Below are 22,145 nucleotides of genomic sequence, written 5' to 3' on the forward strand. Positions count from 1 at the left end.
GTTTAAAAGCTGTTATAAATAAATCTGTTAGGAGGGCAAGTGGGTCATCAGAAGAGAAGTTTTATTTAATCCCATAATGTATTTAGTTGTAAAATTTATTTCCTTTACTTTTACAATGATTTTTTTGCAATGATAGAGAAACTTTTAGATGAGCTAAGCTCTGAAAATAATACTATAAGAAACAAGCACAAAATTAAGACTTAGATAAAACACAAATTAAGTCAACAATTGCTAACAAATTTTACAAAATACCATATTCTATTTCAGTATAGCTTTAATATGAAGACAGAAAATGCAAATTGGTCCAATTTCTTTTTAATCAGATATGTTACCTAATACTGCAAGCAAATTAATTTTCCATTTTTTAAAAAAAAAATTCCTCAATGGACTTGAAGATTTATTATTTAAATCTATGTGTGTTCTATTGGTACACATACTTGAATTGTTGGAGAGGATACCATTTTTGACATACTACATATGAAAACAAGAATGTGTCCATAGTACACAGATGCTCCACTCTCACTATCAATTTCTATGTTTAGTGGATCGTGAAATTTGGGTCAAAACTCTAATTTGGAATTAAAATTAGAAAGATCATATCATAGGGAACATGTGTACTAAGTTTCAAGTTGATTGGACTTCAATTTCATCAAAAAATACCTTGACCAAAAACTTTAACCAAAAACTTTAACCTGAAGTGGGACAGACAGAGGGACGAACGAACGGACGCACAGACCGAAAAACATAATGCCCGTAAATGGGGCATAAACAGAACATGTTTATTATACATCAATGAGTCAGCAATTAAAAATGACATCTATAAATCTTAAGGTTTTCTGATAAAGCAAAAATCAGTACACTGCAAAAAGCCTAAAGATACACTTAGTAACAGCTTACCTGTTTTGCACTCTGTTCAAATAATACATATTGATGGCACTGTTCTAACTTCTTTTTCTTTACTGTCCAGTATTCTAGGACCAAGTTTTCCTGTTGTAGAAGCTGATCTAGTGTAGCTACAACAAACAGAAACAAACCAATTAACATAAAACAATACAAATTTGAGAATAACATACCTTGAAAAGTTGTCATACATAATGCAGTCAAATATCTAGTTTGTAATATCTATCACTAAAATGAGATGTGGGAAAAATTTCAGACAGAAACCCAACAACACACGAAAACAAAAGACTTCTAATTTTCTTTATTATCTAATATTTATACTATAAAATCTTTTGGTTTATGATCATATTACATGTAGATTGTTTTGTTTTGTTTTAACAAAAAGCATTTCAGAAATTCATCAATTTTACAGAACTTAATGTGTGAAATATTGTGTCAAAATTTAGGATTAACCAATAGTTTATTTTTTATATGAGTTATTAGTATTAGGCCAATTAAAATTAATTGATAGATTTTCATCACTGCCCGCCCCTCTGAAATCGTCCCGCCCCTAATTTTTTTTATTTTTAAAAATTTACGATTTCCGGATTTTGTTCATTTCCGTTACTGGTAACCACCGATAATTTCAATTCATTTAAAACTTCCTGTTTCATATTTCGGTTTTCATAATTTTGGACCCTTTTGACCTCAATATGAACCAATTTGATAGCGGGGTCCACAAATAAAAAATCTAAATACATGGTTAGATGCAGCATATCAAAGAACCCCATATATTCAATTTTTGTTGAAATCAAACAAAGTTTAATTTTGGACCCCAATTTGGACCAACTTGAAAACTGGACCAAAAATCAAAAATCTAAATACATGTTTAGATTCAGCATATCAAAGAACCCCATATATTCATTTTTTGTTAAAATCAAACAAAGTTTAATTTTGGACCCTTTGGACCTTAATGTAGACCAATTTGAAAACTGGACCCAAAATCACAAAAATCTAAATACACGGTTAGATTCGGCATAACAAATAAATAAATGTGGTCAAAGATTTTACAAATCTAATGTGCCATACTGGTCTTCCTTTATAAATATGCATTTCTTTACACATAATTTAAAGCAGTGTAAGGGGGATAAATCAAATACATCATTGAAATTATCTCCCTTACACTGTTTTAAATTATCTTAATTGTTCATTAACCATTACTTTATACATAATTTAAAAGCAGTGTAAGGGAGATAATTTCAATGATGTATTTGATTTATCTCCCTTACACTGCTTTAAATTATGTTTTGTACTAAAGTATTTGTCCATTAATGAGGACAACCTTGTTTTTCCCCCTTTTTTGCCCCTAATTCTTAAACGGTTTGAGCAATAACCCCCCAAAGCAAATCCTAACCATCCCTTTGTGGTATGGAAACTTGTAGTATAATTTCAGAGAGATCCATACACCGTTCCACAGTTATTGTCTGGAATCTAGAAAATGCTTATTTTTGGCCCCTTTTTGGCCCCTTATTCCTTAACTGTTGGAACCATAACCCCCAAAATCAATCCCCACCTTCCTTTTGTGGTATTGAACCTTATGGTAAAATTTCATAGAGATCCATTCACTTAAACTAAAGTTAGAGTGCGAAAACTAATGCGTCCTCGGACGACGACGACGACGACGATGACGCCAACGTCATACCAATATACGACCACAAAAATTTTTTTGCGGTCGTATAAAAAAGGGGGGAGGGGTTGATTTTCAGGGGACTCTTTATTTCATTTGATTTGTTTTATTGTCCCGTACAAGAATATATAATTGATTTTGGGGTGGGGATCTCGACCGTTTACAAGTTTTCAAAAAGAAGGGGGGTGGGAATGACCCCGTTAACTTCCCCTTTATTTCATTTGATTTGTTTTATTGTCCCATACAAGAATATATATAGTTTCAAGGTGGGGATCTCGACCGTTTACAAGTTCTCAAAAAGGAGGGGGTGGAGGTGACCCAGAGGGACTCCCGCATTATTTCATTTGATTTGTTTTAAAGCCCATTCTCAAATTGAAGGGGGGGTGGGGCGACCCCAGGGACTCAACCTATATTTTATTTGATTTTTTTTATTGTCCTGTGATCATTACTGAAGACCGCATGTGTCTATCACTTACTGTTCTCAAGTTATAGTCATTTGAAAATTAAAAAAAAAATTAAATCCCATAGGGTTCTTTAGTAAATCCCTCACTTCTGTAGGCCCCTCAAAATACCCTTAAATAGACCCAAGAAGAAAAATAATAAGAACTGAGCAAAAACAATAAGTCTCCAAACTTTGTTTGGGAGACTTAATAACAAATAGTATATACGAATTTTGTTATAGTCCGATTTTGTAATAGGCCAAGTTTGTTATAGTCCGAGTCTGTTATGGGCCGAGATGAGATACCAGGTTACAATCGATACACTCAGGCTTTTACGTCTTTAATAAACATTTGTAATAATCGTAGTAAAAATAGCGTCGAAAAATGTTCATTCATGAAATATATTAAACACAGTGTTTATTTTCTCTTCAACCGAAGGACGGGAGGAAACCCCTGAAACCGGGATTATTGTACTCCCGTCGGGAGGTACACATATATGGATCTCACGCATGTCTGGGGAATACCGATAAAAGCATAACGTAGAAACTGCTGTATTGTGTAGATGTGTATTGATTTTAATTTCCGCGCAGCGCAGATCCGCGAAGTAGTATTTGTGATAGCCATTTTCAAAATGAAGTTGAATTCATTTGAAATATCGATGAACATTCAGTACATTTTAATTCAAGCTGTAAGCTAATCAAAATAGAAGTAACTCAAAATTTCAAAAGCATCTTCCTAGAATTATTATTCAAACACTAGTACTACATTATCTAGAAGTAGAACATTTGCGATAGTCTGTCCAACTTCCGGTGTGAGGAAAGAATAAAATCCTCCCACCCGCCCCATTTTTTTTAAAAATCTGGATGTAAATCTACTAATTAATTTAAGTTGGCCTTATCAAGATATACATGATTGTTTTTGGTGTTTTTTTTTAATTTATTTAATTTTTTTTATTTAAGTGTTATATGTTTTTCGATTAACAGTGGGTTTTTATTTTTTTTAAAACTTTAACCTGAAGCAAGACGAACGGACAGACGAATGAAGGGACTGACGGACAAACGAACGAAAGGACGTATGAACGGACACACAGACCGAAAAAAACATAATGCCCATTAATGAGGCATAAAAAGAACATGTTTTTTTTCATAAAAAAACCCCAAATAGTCAATAATGAAGATCTTGAAATTCTCTGAAGAACATGAGTTCTGGATTTGCATCATTAGTAGTATTATCATATACCAAATTTATATGATAGTCCAATGATACTAACCATCTCAAAGTTGAGGTTGAAAAGTTGTTTCACATGACATTTTCAATACATCTGACTATTTTTTTCACAGGTGAATTAAGCAAATGGAATGATTTAAACAGATTTCCTTTTAAAACATCCATCAACTATTAATCTTATCAATAGTCAAGAGATGACATCGGCTATTCTGACCTATTTGTAGATATCACCTTGCTGATGATATTTTTCTGTTTCTCTAAATCTCTATCTACTGCAGTTTTTTTGGTCAAAAACAGGTAAAATTTGTCATGGACGAGAAATTATTCCAATAAATTAATTAAAAACATATGAAGAGATGACAGACTATTTCATTCATTTGGAGCCAATCATTCACATATAATCATTGAAAAAGAAACACCACCTAATTTCTTCTAAATATATTCTTTTTATTGTAGATGAAAATTCTACGAAAACTTGTTGTGAAATGGCAAGATTATATTGGGAAAAACTGGATTTAAGGATGTATTCTTCTGATGTTTCAGTCTCGTTGAAATCTTGTTCTGGAATTATTTCCAAAACATGTGATACAAGTGGAAAATATCAATTAATTTTAAAAATGTTATAATTAAACTTAACTCTGTAAAAAAAATTGTGTATTTACAATGAGTAGTTTTTGAGTAATCAATTTTTCAAATTTTATGACCAATCAAGTCAGTCTTTTTAGCCAAAATTTTGAGAAAAACGGTGAGGGGTACAAAAAATGAGTTTACCAGAATCATGTACATCCCATATCATATTTTCTTTTTAAATTTCTTAGATATGTCTTTTTTCAAACATTTATAACAAAAAAGTTGAAATAATATGCATTTTGTTCTTAAAACTGAGAGAAAAATCACAAATTTACAAAATTGACAGCATGGTAAATTTGACACAAAAAAGAATCAAAATATGATAAAACTTTCTTATATTAACACCTACCTATAGTTATTTTTAGTTAAATTTATTCAAATTGGTCCACTTCATCTTTATTGAAAGTATGAAAAAAAGTTTAATTGTGGAACTGTGACTTTTTTCATGTTAATAGCCCAAAAATAGGTAATAAACTGCTTCGCTGAGATCAGCTGGATACGCCCGCAGAGGTCCAACCCTGAACAGTTGGGGCAAAAATGGACACAATATTCAAGCTTGATACAGGTCTGAATTTGGATTGTAATTAAATATTTGACATATTATAGGTTTCTGAATAAATGTAGTCAAAGAACTTGAAATTGGTTATATGAATTGAATTTATATTCAATTAAAGATTTCTTGCTGTTGTGCAATACACTGTGCTGTTGCGCAATACTTAGTAAATCTGTTGTCAAGACTATAAACAAATAAAATCTTATAACTCGGAAACGTAAAATCAAAAATTTATAAAAATCAAAAGGGAACTTACAAAGATAGATATAAACAATTTACAAAAGTTTCATAAAAAATGCTGAAAGCATTATTGAGTTATTGTCCAAAAACTGGAAAATCCCCCATTTTGTAATTAAAAAAACCCCATAAATTGGAAACGTATAGTCTTAAATTTATAAAAATCAAAAGGGAGCTCATGTCAATAGAAATCAACAATTCACCAAAGTTTCTTGCAAATTGGTGAAATTGTTTTTGAGTTCTTGTCCGAAAACTGGAAAATCCCCCCTTTTTTAATGAATAAAACCCCAAAACTCGGAAACAGTAAATCCGAAATTTATAAAAATCGAAAGGGAGCTCAGGTCAACAGATATAAACAATTCACAAAAGTTTCATGCAAATTGGTGAAATTGTTTTTGAGTTATTGTCCTAAAACTGGAAAATCCCCCCTTTTTTAATGAATAAAACCCCAAAACTCGGAAACAGTAAATCTGAAATTTATAAAAAACGAAAGGGAGCTCACATCAATAGATATAAACAATTCACCAAAGTTTCATGCATATTGGTTAAAGCTTTTTTGAATTAATGTCCGACATGTTGACGACAGACGGACGGACAGACGGTCAACGGTATACCATAATACGTCCCGTAAACGGGCGTATAAAAATTGATGAAAAACGGGAAAATCATCAAAATTGGGTACTTTCAAAGGGCCGTAGCAAAAAAAGAAGTTCACCACCATAAGATTTTTTCTTCACCAATTATTTTTTTACTGTCATATAAACCCAAAAATCAGGTTAAGAAAAAAAGTTTAATTCTAGAAATTTTTGGCTCCTCAGAGGTGTACGGTGATGATCCTTAATATCAAATATGGAGTGAAAATAATATTCCCTTTTGGCAATGTACTACATAAGATGCTGTATTATGCCAGCTTTTTAAAAAAGAAACAGCTGTTAATATATAAATATATACAGGGAATAAACAGAAGCTCAAACATTATACCTTCAGTCTGATTTTTGTTTGATATTGACAATGATAAGTAAATATCTATTTTGTCTGGCCTATTGCTTAACGCAAAAATACTCAGGTAAATTTTTAAACCAGTCCAACAGATTGAATAAGTTCTATTAATATAATCTTGCTTAACGCAAAAATGAATCAGGAAGGTATTCAAACCAGGAAAACCAATTGAAATTGAAAAAGTCCTAAAAATAGAATGTCGCATAACGCAAAAGATCAATACATTTGTACAAAGCCTTTCAAAAAGACTATATGAAATCTAGAATTAGAGAATTATTCATTTCTGGATAGAATTTTACAAGTATACAGTCTTAATTACAATTTAAGGTAAGTCTAATTCTTTATTGACATTTATTGTTTGAAATTAAAGAAGATGTGGAATATGAGTAGACATCATATAAGGGTGCAACCAAACTGGTAATAAAACATGTTTTCACCTAAATTCTGCACATGTAGAAACAAATCCAAGGCATTTAAGCATTTTTTTCTGAGTAAAAATATATCCTTCACCAGAAATTCTAGAAAATATATCTGTCTCATCCAAATGTTACACAGCCATGAAATGATTTTTACCATATTTAATGAATGGTTTATAAGGGTCACAGGGTTAGACAAGAGGAATCTGCTAACCCCTTATTGTGAAATGCCATAGCACAGATTATGACACCATCAGATTTTAACAATTTATTATTTAAAAAAAATGAAAATCTTATTTTGAATATATTGTATGTGTTCAAAGCTATTTTCTGGATTATTTATCCATATATCAAATATTTGAAAGCCAAGGATGAGTCAGTATCAAAACATTTATAGTTTGTAAAATAGCCTTAGTGATGCCCACTCTTTTATCTTATTTCTTTTATTTTTTTTGGTATTTGATGTGCACTAGTGTCTATTTTTTTCATAATATTGCTTGCCAATTTAACACTAATGCTACCAAATATCAAGAAGCTCTGACTGCTGAGAAAATGCAATGAAAATTTCCTTTACATGCATCAATATTCTAACAACTAGAATCAATTTCAAATCACATATCAAATTTGCAATTTAATAAAAAAAAACGATTTAAATTTTATCTTGTCACCAGGAATCCCATTATTACCTATAAATCAATTATCTAAATATTCCTAGCTCAAAACAATTTTTTCTCTAGTTTTAATTGCAAATTTAACACATGGAATAGGATTTTTGGTCAAATACCTCCCCCCCCCCCCCCCCATTTTTTTCTAGTTTTTAGAATAATGGAAAGGGTGGTCCTACATAAAATTCATCAAAATTGGTAGTAACGACCTTGACTTATCATATGATATGGAATTGCTGACAGACAATCAAATAGACAGAAGAGCATTTTTGTATTAGCTTTTAAAAAGTTATAATTGTTAACTTCTGAGAAATATTAAGTTTCAAGAGGAAAATTGAACCTATTTGAAAATTTGTTTTCATGATTATGGTACTTTTAAGTGTACCTGTATGAACATTTCCTTATGTCCTTAAAACATAGACAATGAAAATCTAATGTCTATTTGCTCTGGCCTAACTGCTTAATGCAAATATGCTCCAGTAAAATTGTAAACTAGGTCAACAGATTGATATAGTTCTATAAATAAATTCTTGCTTAATGCAAAGTAAACAGGAAGGTTGATCAATTGATATAATTCTATAAATAAAATCTTGCTTAACACAAAAGATCAGTAAAAGTTTACAAAGCCTTTCAAAAAGACTTACAAAATCTGGAATTCAAGGATTGTTCATTTCTGGAAAGAACTTTACAGGTATAAGGTCTGAATTGATAAAGGTAAGATATGTTCTTTATTGACACATTTCCATATTAATTAAAGGAGATTGAGGATTATGGTATTATGTCACATGAGAGTGCAATAATATTTACTGAAATTTAAATCTTAACCAGAAATTCAGGTGAATATAAGCTGTCTTTTTCAAACCTGATATTAACTATAAGGAAGGAGAATTTATAAATTGGAGAAATTTATTGGCTTAAAAATGAAATTTTCAGTCAAATCTTCTATAAATGACATTTCTATTCAATAGACTTTTTTCATATTACCGACTTTTGACTCTGGAGTTTATATTTTTAAGACAGGCTACCTTCTTTGTGGTAGGACATCCTGGTACTTATTCAAGTGAGAGCAATCCAAAGAAGTATAATCAAGCTTAAGATCGGTATAATTTAGGTGGGAAAGTAACTGTTTTATGTTTTTTATACATGACACTATCTTCGGAAAACAGTAAACTTTCTCCCCAAATTGCACCGATTATATGTTTGATTTTACTTCTTTCTTCTTTTGGTTGCTCCTACCTGACAGAGTACCAGGATGTTCTACCACAGAGTAGGTAACCGATTGAAAAATTATAAAATCTGGAGTCAAAAGTTGGTAATATGAAAATAGTCTATTGAAAATCTGTCTTGTTGGGTCACCCTCTTTTTGTCCTATTGAAGTAGTTGATACTCATTTTGAACCTCAGTTCAAAGGTTACCTGTTTTATAAGGCAAGTCTTTTTCTGATCACAATTGTGACTTTTATATCAGGTCCGCATTACAAAATACATGTTAAAATCTATGTCATTCAATATGTGTGTGTGTGCATTATTTGGTGATGGAGGAGGTTATTGGTTCTAAAAGAGAATATAACTAATCCTATTGTATGATGCCTTAGCATAGATTATCTCTCCATCAAATTCATAAATGAGTAACACATAATGTGTTATTTTTTAGGGAACATTGTAGTTTTTCCAGCATTTTGAAAGGGGTGATGCTCTTTTTTTATCTTTTTTTTTGGGGGGGCTATGATTTGCACAGTAGTGTCTTTTTTTCTGGCAACATTCTTATTACCAGGTTATGTCTTTCTTAAACAAATTATTTTGTATTGCTAAATTTGTATCTTCTTCACTTAGAGCAAAACTTTCAATGTTGTTAAAGGGGTCTTTAATAGATTTAAGTGAAAGAGCAAGGACTTTTTATATCCACATGTCTGAGTCATACTGAATAAAGCTAACTATTATATGTAAAACTTGCACAGAATAGTCAATTTGCTTTTCAAGAAAGAAGAAAGACTTGTTATAAACAATGTCATGGACTTTTATCCAGATGTGAAAGAATTTATTCTCTTATTTCAATAGAGACCAAACACATGTAAAAGCCAAAGTAAATACTGTGAAATTCACATCACAACATCTGGGTCGAGATTGGCACATATACATATGAAAGGACTTAACTAGTTTTGTGATTACTTCAACCCCCACTTATTAACCAACAGTCAATATCAAAACACAACAACACAAAAGATTTGTGATTCAAAAAACATTTTTCAAGAATTTTTTTGGGCTGAGTGTTTGAAAAGTTGCACTATTTTCTATTCTGCATGACCTTCAAAAAACAAACATTATAAATCAAAATGTCTTTGTTTAATTTAACTTTAGAAAAATCATTTCATGATCATGATGATTCACTACTATTTAGTTGTTAATGAGGTAATATTAAGTTTGCTTTCAGCATTAAATGTGAGCATGATCTTTGAGACCATAGGATTTTGTGTTATTAAAATTTGCTGTTACAAAATTTTGGAAATTATTTAAAATTAAGGAATGTATCTCCCTCATGCAAAGCTCTGATTCCTTGCCCGGCTTTGGCTATACTTTTTTGTTTTTTTTTGGTTTGTAGCTCTTCATCTTTCTAATAAGCTTTGGATTTTCAAATATTTTGGCCTCGAGCATCACTGAAGAGACATCGATTGTCAAAATGCGCATCTGGTGCAGAAAAAATGGTACCGTTTATGTTATTACTGTACTAAATTGTGTTTTGTTGTCTTTTAAATTTCTTTTGATAGAGTAAATCCCATTTTCTGTTCTGATTTGTATTGTATGTTCCAAGAGGGTTTGGTGCTGAAAAAACCTAGTTTTAACCTGCACCCATGTTCATGTGCCTGTTCTATGTCAGTTTTTTTAAGTCATATTCAAGATGCAAAATTTTAACATACACTTGACAAACCCAAAGCAAAAACAGGTTTTATTATTGTTGATCTTCATCTTATGGTAACATTTCGGTGAAAATTTGTTAACTACATTGCACGACAATTCTTTATAATTTTAGAAGAAGAAGCAAATGTAATATTTACCACAGTGAATACCTTTACACAAGGTCAAATATGCTTTTTGTTTCAAATGAAATAATGAATCTAATATTGTTACCATGATGCCATGATAATTAGAAATTTATTAATGTAATAATAACTTTATTATAACTTAATTAGCACTGAACGAATATAAAAATGAATTTGCAAGTCTTCTATTGTAGGTTGATATCAACCAAATTAATATGTATCATATTGGTTACCAATTCTTGTTTACGAAAAAATTACTGCTAAAATTCTTCTTCTGTTTTTATGTGTTGGCATTGACTGATTACACATTAGTTCAGATAAAATCAGTACTAATGATTGTTGTTAAGGTAGATGGGGTGTCTAAATTATAATCCATAGAATTTTTTAATAATTTGCCAAAATGTAGTTTATATCATGCTTTTTAAAAAATAATAATAAAAAGAATGGGTCACGGGGCTTATTTTCACGATACAGGTTGTGCAAAATTGACAGATTTTGTATAGATTATGCATGGAAAACCCAATTTTCTGCCATAAAACGAAAACTACACCATAGAATTTTGAGATAGAATATGAGAAGATAGCTCTAATAGTATGCTTTCAGATAAGAAAAAGAAAAAATGGGGTCACGGGACCCGTTTTCTTGCTACATAATAAAATAGGTAAATCATAACACATTCTATTGTAAAAATAACTTTATCTGAATTATCTGCCCTTACATTTGAGTTGCCTCCCCTTATGTGGCAAAGTTGGAAAAAATAGAATCAAACAAAAGTATTCTGTTTTTTGTAAAATACAACCATAAATATGATAAAATGTGTCATTTTATATATTGAAATGAAAATGCTTACACATGAATTACCTACTACTCTCTAAATTTGCACCTTTTATTAAAGATCTAGACCGATTGTTTTCTGGTATTTCAAAATCCGAGATGGAGGAAGACACCCTATCTACCTTAAGCAAGTAAATTGTTTTATCCTGTCACATCTTCAAATCAAAATCAACTATTTATGAATATTTCATTTCAGAAGAATGAACTGCTTAACCTATGAGTTTCAACCACCTTAAAATTGACACAAGCTGAGAAGACAAAAAATGAATTTAGATTTTGAAAAAAAAGGGCCTTTTTTAAGCTCATTTTTTTTTGATACATGTATCTTCAGAATATATCCTAAAAATGTCTTAGTTGAATATCAGAATGCCTGGGATGACTCACCATCTATGAATATTGAGAACATTAGATCATGTGAACAGAAGTTAATTGAACTTGATAAAAAAGAACTGGAAGTCTTTTTGCAGAAATTTGTTACTGATCATTTATGCTCAGACTGGTTCAGCCCTGGTTGTTTCATTTACCTTGAAGAAATACATGCATTATGTGTACTTCTTCACTTGATTCGTGTATTTTGCATACCTGGTCAGGAAGAGAAAATAAAATTAGTCCAGGTTCGTCTAAATGAAGTGCTACATACCGAGACAGAAGGAAAGATATATCAAATATTTGAAAGATACCTATCTCAACGACAAGTCAAGTCAAACTTAACAGAAATTGATATGTTAACTGGCCAGATAGATAGACAGCATCAATTTCTGATGAAACTCTGTTACTGGGATACACTCTGTGCTAAAAATGAAAATGAACGCTGCAAAGAATTTCTAATAAAAAATGCAGATTTTTTAGTATCAAATATAGAAGGAAGGCCAAAAAATTTTCAGAGGAATTTTCTCTGGAATCATAAATTAAATATTGAACTTATTTTCTGCAAAATACTGCTGTGTCTTTTAAATTGGAACATATGTAAAACACAACACCCAGTTATCCTTCAAAATACGGAAGCGCCAGCTTCTTCATCAATAGCCTTAGTAGCTGATGCATCAGTAAACTATTCATGCACAGCATGCAAAGTAAGTAATATACTGCAAAAACTTTTGTCACCTCTTTCTGAAGATGATATATTTACAGTATTCAACAACTACCTTAACAAAATGTATGCAATGGAATCAGATTTAACAGAAGATGACTTTTGTACTGATAATATTGGGCCATATTTTGAATTTATGTTGAAACTTTGTTCCTGGAATTACATGTGCAATGAAAAAGATTATGAAAGATGTAGGGAATTTCTTAGAAGAAATGCTGATTTGTTTGTATCACATATTGAAAAAGTGGTGCATGGGAATGAAAAAAAAACAAAACTTGCTTCCTGCAAGATCATTCTATGTCTTTTAAACTTGAACATCTGTAATCAGAAAGCAACATTCATCCGATCAAGAATCCAGAACAGTGAAATACAAGCATCATGCTCATTCCAATCAGAAGCAGAAAACACAGCAAAAAATGCATGTACAGTGTACAAAGTAAGATGTGTACTGCAAAACTTATTATCAACTCTGACAGACAATGATATCTCTAAAGTATTCAATGGCTATATTGATCAAATGTATGCAATAAAATCAGAAATTACTCCACATGGCTTGTGTATTGGTGAAACAGAATCACATCATGAATTCCAGTTGAAACTTTGTTACTGGAGGACAATTTGTGAGAAAAATGATTATGAAGCTTATAAAAAATTCATCCAACTGTATCCTGAGGTTTTAGTATCACATATAAAAAAAAGAATTGTTCTGTGCCAAGGAACAAAAACAAAACGTTTTTTTTGCAAGACATTACTGTGTATTTTGAACTGGAACATTTGTACTTTAAAAACAGCTCCACTCTTGGTTCAAAAAGCAGAAATACAGGCTTCTTCATCAGTTGTCATAATAGCTGACTCACCACCAAAATACTCTTGCACTGCAGAAACAATAAGGAGTATACTACAAACATTATTATCAACTTTCTCTGAAGAAGAAATATTTACAGCATTCAACAACTATCTTGACATATTGTATGCAATGAAATCAGAAATAACAGAAGCTGACTTTTGTACTGGTAAAATAGAGCCATATTATGAATTTCTGTTAAAACTCTGTCACTGTCAGAAACTGTGCAATGAAAATGATGAAACTTACAGGGAATTTCTCAGAAAAAATTCTGATTTTATAGTTCCCCAAATTGAAGAAGTGGTTGATAAGAAGAATACAAAAACAAAACTTATATCCTGTAAGGTGCTGTTATGTCTTTTTAAATGGGACATATGTAGTCCGAAAACAGCATATACACCTCTTAAAAATATTTTAAGTCAGATGCTCTCCCAAAAGGCAGACTATCAAGATTTCATGAATGAAAATGCTCTGTTATTTGTATCAATGGTACACACAGCGATAAAAAGAAATAATATTCCAGTACTGATCATCTTATGTGATGTTCTACTTTGTATTCCTTACAAAGAATGTCACTTTCGTGATGTAACAGGTGCGATTAACAAATTAATCAGGTACTATGCAAAACAAGTTGCAATTGATAAAAAGATCTGTGAATGGATTATCTTGTTAGGACACAGACTATTGAAGTACACTAAGCATAAAAAGGAAATACAGAATCATAGTGCTGCTGAAAAAATACATTATGATTTTCAGATGTTCATCAACTTTCTCAGTGAATTATTCACTGAAGCAATTCATGATGGGACAACTTTTGATTTGCTTAACAATGCTTTCAGAAAAAAAACCTGTCTTTATGACTATCTTTATGATGACTATGAAAAAAAATACTGTGATGGCATTTATGGTATATATCAAACCAAATTTTGCATAAAAAATCAAATAGATGACGAACACCTTAATGAACTATGGAAAGCCAAACTTACATGTAAAGTGAAATCAATACAATTTTCAAACTATATTAGAAAAAAAAGAAAGAACTTATATTTCAAAATTGATGAAAATAAAACAACAAATAAGAATGGTTTGGAATGTGACTTTGCAAAAACACATTTGAATTTCATTGGTGCATTTGAGGCAGAAGTCAAAGAAGATCAATTGAAAGTCAAAACCTTAGATGATCAAATTAAAGCAATTCTCATTACTGATGAAATGGTGAAGAAATCTCAGCTATCTAAAATGCTAGTTCTTCTCATTATGTTATTGGTAGTAGGGACATCAACTGGACATCACAAGTCGGCGAAACTGAAGAAGTACCTGACCCTTAAATATGAATATCATATGGCATGTCTTTACCTCCTATGGTGTTCAGGGGATATTGAAGTTCATCCAGGACCTTGTATGAAAAAGAAATCATTGGTTCATGATTCCTCTATAGAGAGAAGATGGATTCAAAATATAAGTCTTAAGATTATCATTAGATTGCCAGAACTATTACAGTCTAAATACACAGCATCAAAAAAAGTAAGAAATGACAGAGAGAACAAGGAGCATTTCAAAACTTTGTTGAAAACATGCTTGGAAGTAAACGTACATGTACCAAAGATGTACCAATCTGAAATAAATGCTTGGGAAACCATGGAATATAAACTTTTACATAAACTATTTGTTTATCGATGTGAAATTGAGACAATTATGACATCACTCAAAGATTTTCTTACATTTGGAGGAGGCACTGAAGATCTCACTGATATCAATGTTCGTTTTGATACTGAACTTAAGACAAATGAAATTGCAATGGACCTTGGGAAATATCAGAGGCCTAAAGACAAATCACAACTGATGGTCTACATCACACGTCATATAGCTGGTATTTCAATCAAATGTGCACATGGAAAGGACCCTGATGTCAAGTGTGATGGACTATGGGACCTGCCTTTGGAAAACTGGCCAAAAGATATTATACTTTTTGATCCAAACAATAGAGGTACTTATACAATTCCTGGGCAAAAACTCATTCCTGATCAGGAACTGGTTGATATTCTACTAACAATCCCACAGATTACTATTCCTCAGAAATACAAAGATATAGTAGACGCCTTTAAAGCCATGAGAAAAAGCAAAACCAAGCAGAAGAAAGCAGAACTTTGCAGTATTTTTAAAAGGACAACAAGCTTAGAAAAACTTGATTACGCACTGAAGAACCTCAGTGACAATGGAATATTAACAGAAGAAGTACATGACATTCTTACAAAATGGTGGACAACTGGAGCTGTTGAAACTGAATATGACAAAACACAGTCACTAGAAAATATGGATGATGATAATAAAAAAAGACGACCACATATTTCAATAAATATAGGCACAGAATTTATTACACTTGCTATTGAACCAACCAGTAAATTTAGTTCAAAGGTGAGTTATAACTTTCCATTCAATGATGAACTTGTTCCACTAAAGATGATGGCTACTTCTGCAAGTCAAACTACAGTACAAAATCCTTCAAATGACTTTCACCATAAGATCACTGCAAAGAAAAACCTTACTCTGTCACCACTATCTGATGCAAATCCTGCAGACAATCAAACTGATTCAATCACCATTCCACAAGAGACGATGGATATTTTAAATTCAATTATTAATTTTGATTCCAGCAGTCAAGCAATATTTGAAAGTGACATCAAACTTCAATGCAAAACATCAACTCAAGATCCTGCTTCTAGCTCATTGACTCATGTGAACCAAACAATCTCTTCAACATTCCAATTCAGTCAATCAATCCAAAATATTGCAATTTCTGCGCAACCAGTCCCCATATTATGTACTCCTCATCAATCAACTACCAATCCAGATGACCTAGGACATTTGCATTCAAGTGACACCAATGTCTCTCAAAATCTTAATTTGTACAAGCAAGTTTCCCCAACAAGTGATATGGGCTCATCTGATTCAATATCTTCAGTCAATTCAGAGGCTGGAAATGAAGAAAGGGACCAAAACTACACTTTAAATGAGGGTCAAGATCAATTAACTGATTCAGATTACAGTTCAGATAGTAGCAACAACTATGTTTCAAAAAAAAGCTCGAAGGTATGCATTGTTATTAACAGGATTATGTATAGTTTACTGAATTGAGTTTTTCACTCTCTTTTAGGATTTTTTACTTATTCATTAGAAGATTTTTTTTTTTCTTTTTTGAAGAATACCATGGTTTACAAATTATTAATACTGTGAAATATCAGCTATATTTTCACTAATTGATTATCTGAAGATTTCAGGGGAGATAATCAGTCAAATATATATTTTGTTATTTTTATGGGGAAAAAGAGGCGGAAGATGGCAAAGGGACAATAAAAACTAAAAAAAAAATATCAACAGACAAACAAGTCTATACAACACTATAAATAAAACTAAAGATTAAGAAACAAAAATCCAAAGTAAAACAGGAGGATATCTCATGTGTACCAGTAGAGTAAGCAAATCCTGTTCCATATGTGGTACCAGTCATGTTGATCATGGTAAGTTCGAATTCTGTGGCAAGTCTCATTCTGTTATGTCACAATTAAGGAAAAGATTACTGAATTGTTGCTACGTCAAAATTGGAACATATTCCTGTTTATCTGTGACAGACAGTGACACAGATGTTCCATAACAGTCAACCATTTCATGACTTCTGTAAAATTTTTAAGGGTGACTTCAACTTTATCACTATGAACTTATACAAATGGAACTCAAAAAAATTTTGTATCTTTTTGTCAATTTATTGAAAGGAAGAAAATTGTAACCACTTACAAACTTATTATAATTTTCAGAAAAGAAAATGCATAAAAGAACACAGAAATGAGACGAAAAAAAGAAAACAACCATCACTGAAGCAAGACAAGAAGGTACTATTTTTCAATATAAAAACTCAAGTTATATTTTTTGGTACAAGTGTACACCAGACACACAACTGATATAAGTAATTGGCTCAAATGCAGATTTGGTTTCAACCATACAAAAGAGGATATGAAAAAGGACATTACAATTTACGAATACACAATTAAGAGTTTTACCTTTGAAAACTTTTCTAAGTTATATAGTATAAATGCTACTAATTAATTAAATCTGCTGATTTTGAAACAATCACTGTACAGAAGAGCATAAGAACAAAATCAACTGGTTTTCATTAGATATGTCTTAAACTTTTTAAAATTAAATGTTTTTTCTGCCTACAGCTAACAGAGACCAACAACAGTAAGATAGCACCTCCAATGGATAAGTCAACTATATCCAATAAAAACATGGAACTTTTGTTGGACCATTTCGACATTGACTTAGATTCATTTAATATTGATGAACAAACTTTTGATGTGAAACTGAATACTATTGATAATGAAGATAAAAACCTGCAAATATGTGACAAAGATGGAAATCTAATGAATGGTGAAACGCAAATGTCTAACGAAAATACAAAACTCAGTGCTTACAATATCAATGTTAGTACTGAACTTGAAAAGTTTTTACAAGACATGATTAACTGTGAAGGTGGAAAAATGTCACATATGAAATCATATGTTTAAGATGTGTAAACATTCCTTTTTGCTTCATATTGTATAATTTTCTTTTAGTTTATTTCTAAATTGTGTACTATTTTTTTTTTTTTTTTCAATCATGTTTATATAACACTCAATAACTTTGTTTCACTTTTTATAAGGCTTTTTGTGTCCTGAAATTATAGAATACTATGAAACTTGTCAACATTTCTTCTAAGAACAATTCCATCTTTTATCAATTCTTATGTCAGACTATCAAGTATATTTCTTTATCTTATTATCCAACTTACTCATTGAAAATATGTAATAATACTTGTCAAAAAAGGTGAAAACTCAGAATTGTTTGTTGTTTGCAACAATTTTCTAACAAAAAACAATACAGAAATAAGATGTTGCATGATTGCCATGGAGACAACTATTAAAAAGGATTGAAATTTAGTATTCCAGACACGTTTTTCGTCTACAACAGACTATTCAGTAAAGCTTGAATAAAATAAATGTGGATAGTGTTCACATGTGGACACAGATGATGCCCCCACTTGCATATCATATAGTTATAAAGAGACATAACTGAAGAACGGTAAAAGTGACGCTACCCAAAAATTTTGCAATAATAAGCACTGTGTGTAAGTCTCATAACATTTGGTTGAGGCTAACTTAAGTAGAGAGCAGAAACTGAAAATTCAGCAATTTTTCTTTTTGTAATAAAATTGAGAATGGAAATGGGGAATGTGTCAAAGAGACAACAACCCGACCACAGAACAGACAACAGCAGAAGGCCACCAACAGGTCTTCAATGCACTCATAACTCTAGAACGGCTGTGTATAAGTTTTATAACATTTGGTTGAGACAAACTAAAGTTAGAGAACGGAAAGAAACTGAAAAATTCAGCAAATTTTATGTTTATAAAGGGACATAACTCAAGAATGGTAAAAGTGTCGCCACCAAATTGCGTACTTAATCTGTATTAAGTAGTAATAAGCATTGTGTATAAGTTTCATAACATTTGGTTGAGGCAAACTAAAGTAAGAAAACGGAAGCAAAAAATTTGTACTAGATCTTAGTTTGTGGTAATGAATATTGTGTATAGGTTTCATAATGTTTGGTTGGGGCAAACTTAAGTTACAGAATGGAAACTAAAAACTTTGCAATCTTTTGATTTATAAAGGGGCATAACTCAATAATGGTTAAAGTGACACCACCCAAATTCAACTTGATCTGTGTTTTATCAGTGGAAGTCAAAATTAAACATTGCATTGTATAAAGCATTGATTGTAGTTGACAGTAGCCCTTTTTTGGCCCCAAATTCCTTAACATTTAGGGCAATTACCACCAAACTCAATCCAGCTTTCCCTTTGTGATATGGAACCTTGTAGTACAATTTCATAAAGATCCATACACTTACACAGAAGTTATTGTACTGAAACTAGAAAAATGCTTGTTTTTTGCCCCTTTTTTGGCCCCTGGTTCCTAAAATTTTGAGGCAATTACCCCCAAAATCAATCCCAGCATTCCCTTTGTGATATGGAACCTTGTAGTACAATTTCAGAAAGATCCATAGACTTACACACAAGTTAGTGTCATGAAACTAGAAAAATGCTTGTTTTTTGGCCCTTTTTAGGCCCCAAATTCCTTAACATTTAGGGCAATTACCCCCAAACTCAAACCCAGCTTTCCCTTTATGATATGGAACCTTGAAGTACAATTTCAGAAAGATCCATACACTTACACACAAGTTATTGTACTGAAACCAGAAAAATTTTATTGCGGTCGTATAAAAATTACTTGATATTTAGAAGAAAATAAAAATATTTTGCAATTTTTCCATTTATAAAGGGGCATAACTCTAGAACAGTTAATGTGATGCCACCAAAATTCAAACTTGATCTGTGTTTTGTAGTAATAACATTGTGTATAAGTTTCATAACATTTGGTTGAGGCAAACTTAAGTTAAAGAACGGAAACCAATTATGGGACGTACGTACAGACGGACAAGGGTAAAACTTAATGCCCCCACCCCTACGGCGGGGGCATAAAAAATTTCAATAGGCCAAATAAAGTACGAAGTTGAAGAGTACTGAGGTCCCAAAAATCCGTAAAGTTTTGTCAAATACAGCTAAGGCAATCTATTCCAGAGGTAGAAAAGCCTTTATATTTCGAAAATTCAAAGTTTAGTAAACAGTTAATTTATAATTATGACATATCAATGAAAATTCATGTCAACACAGAAGGGCTGGTGATATTCTCGGGGAGGAAACCTCCACCAGCAGTGGCATCAATGGTACTTTACAATGAGAAAATCAACAATATACAATGTGCGCTGAAGAAACATTTAACAATATTAATATTAGAATGCAGCAGAAACTTGTAAATAGGTTTGTAAATATTGTGATTTTGCTAGGTACATGGTATATAAATTTCCATTAGAATTATTAGCCCTTCTGTGTCATTTGCTATGTCAATATTCTTTTTCAAATAATTTTACTTCCATTTTGTTGTTTTTGAAGTGCTTATATATTATATGAAATTGCAAGGTTTAGCAGTTGTCAAAACCATGTACATCTTGCACAGTGTGCTATTCAGCAATACATGTATAACTACCAAATTATTTTTCTCGGCAAAATCAGTGATAAATTTTCAATGTATGATATCTTAATTGTTTAATATGATTCAAATACACCGTATCTGTATATAATGTTTATATGTTTGAGTACTTTTATTTTGTACAATGTATTAAAATTTTCTCACCAGAAATATTTTGAAAAAAAAAAAATGCCATTGTTTTTTTGTTCTGTTTTATCTGTGTCAGGTATACAACAAAAAGATTTTATGAAAATATATCACTTGAAATTAACATGCACAATTTCATGCAGGAACTTTCAGAATCAAACATCTATACCATCACTTGCAGAGTAATGATGAACAAAAGACTTTACATTGTTTATCAAGATCAAAACAGCAGCTCTTTTCACACAAAAAAATCTTATGAACAGTGAGTGAAAATGGTCTCAGACATTTAAATTCATTCTAAGACATTTTTGAATTTTCATGGTATTTCATTCTACCTTCCAACACATTGACGCAATCAAATTGGTAAGCACCTACATGCATCTGCTTTAAAACTTAAAGAATAATCTTATATTTATAAAAAATATTTGTATACACAGGTTTGTCTATAATGGCAGCATGTTATTATGAATAAAGGTTAATGTGGGATATGTTTCAATGAGACAGCAACCCAATGACAAAAATAAACAAAAGATACAAATGTGTCTACAGGGCAAAACACAGTCTTTAAATGGAGACAGGTATCCATACAATATGTCAAGCTTTAAATTGGCTGGAGTCTACAAAATTAGTAAATACTTTGTGCCTGTACCAAGTCAGCCTATCTGGACCATATGTTGTTTGTTGCTGTTTGTCTTATTTGAATCTTTTTTTTTAGAGGAGTCCAGTGTTGGTAGTTTGTTAGTCCATTGTTCTGTCCAATATTTTTGGTCATTCCTGTAATCCATTTTATGTATTATAAACAAGCCGTAAACTGTTATAACTAAAGATTTGGGAAATCAAACTCCCATGAAATTCAGAAGTCATATCAGGTGTTAACATGATAAGGTATATCATACTTGACTTGCAACCCCTTCCCAGTCACAAAAGCCAATTTAGTAACTCTATAAATCAGCAAGAGGAAAGGAAACACCTTATGATTCATAGGAGCAGGACTCAAACAACTATAAATGTTACTTAACATTCGACTACTAAGATGGGTAAAGCAGTTATGACTCGTTTCTGTTTATTTTAATTTCAAATTAAAGAATGTATCTCTGTTTTGTATAGCTCATATTCATCAAGTTTGGCCTTACATTTACACTTTTTTATCAGCTCTTCAATGTTTGTTTTGGTTTTAAACTTTCAAATATTTTGGCCAAGCACATCACAAGAGAGATATTATTTTCAAAATGTGCATCTGGTTGAGTAAAATTGGAAAAGTTTTTTTAAACTGATATAGGGAAACAAAATACATGAAAGGTTTCCAGTGGCTTTTTCCCTCTCTTTCCGTAACTTAATTCA

The 22,145-nt window shown here is 31.4% G+C and overlaps 2 protein-coding genes across 3 annotated transcripts in view; one reads left to right on the forward strand and one right to left on the reverse strand.

Moving 5' to 3' along the window:
* LOC127718790 (triple functional domain protein-like) overlaps window positions 1-22,145 on the reverse strand; it is a 273,187-nt gene that overhangs the window by 164,313 nt on the left and 86,729 nt on the right. For both annotated transcript variants that reach the window (XM_052224840.1, XM_052224841.1), the window contains exon 25: window positions 898-1,013. In XM_052224840.1, the coding sequence (XP_052080800.1) occupies window positions 898-1,013 (116 nt within the window). The remainder of the gene's footprint in view (window positions 1-897; window positions 1,014-22,145) is intronic.
* Window positions 14,860-18,278, forward strand: LOC127718797 (uncharacterized). Its single transcript, XM_052224859.1, has 3 exons — window positions 14,860-16,628; window positions 17,351-17,425; window positions 17,756-18,278. Exons 1-3 carry the CDS (start codon window positions 14,880-14,882, stop codon window positions 18,098-18,100), a joined length of 2,169 nt encoding a protein of 722 aa, XP_052080819.1. The 5' UTR covers window positions 14,860-14,879; the 3' UTR covers window positions 18,101-18,278.

Source organism: Mytilus californianus, unplaced genomic scaffold (assembly GCF_021869535.1).
Source record: "Mytilus californianus isolate M0D057914Y unplaced genomic scaffold, xbMytCali1.0.p SCAF_10, whole genome shotgun sequence".
NCBI lineage: Eukaryota > Metazoa > Mollusca > Bivalvia > Mytilida > Mytilidae > Mytilus > Mytilus californianus.

Excerpts from the sequence above, each read along its gene's own strand:
- LOC127718797 (XM_052224859.1), top strand. The coding sequence starts at position 14,880 with ATGGCATGTCTTTACCTCCTATGGTGTTCAGGGGATATTGAAGTTCAT. Across the intron at positions 16,629-17,350 it reads TTTCAAAAAAAAGCTCGAAG|AAAAGAAAATGCATAAAAGA; the intron begins GTATGCATTGTT and ends TATAATTTTCAG. Across the intron at positions 17,426-17,755 it reads CACTGAAGCAAGACAAGAAG|CTAACAGAGACCAACAACAG; the intron begins GTACTATTTTTC and ends TTCTGCCTACAG.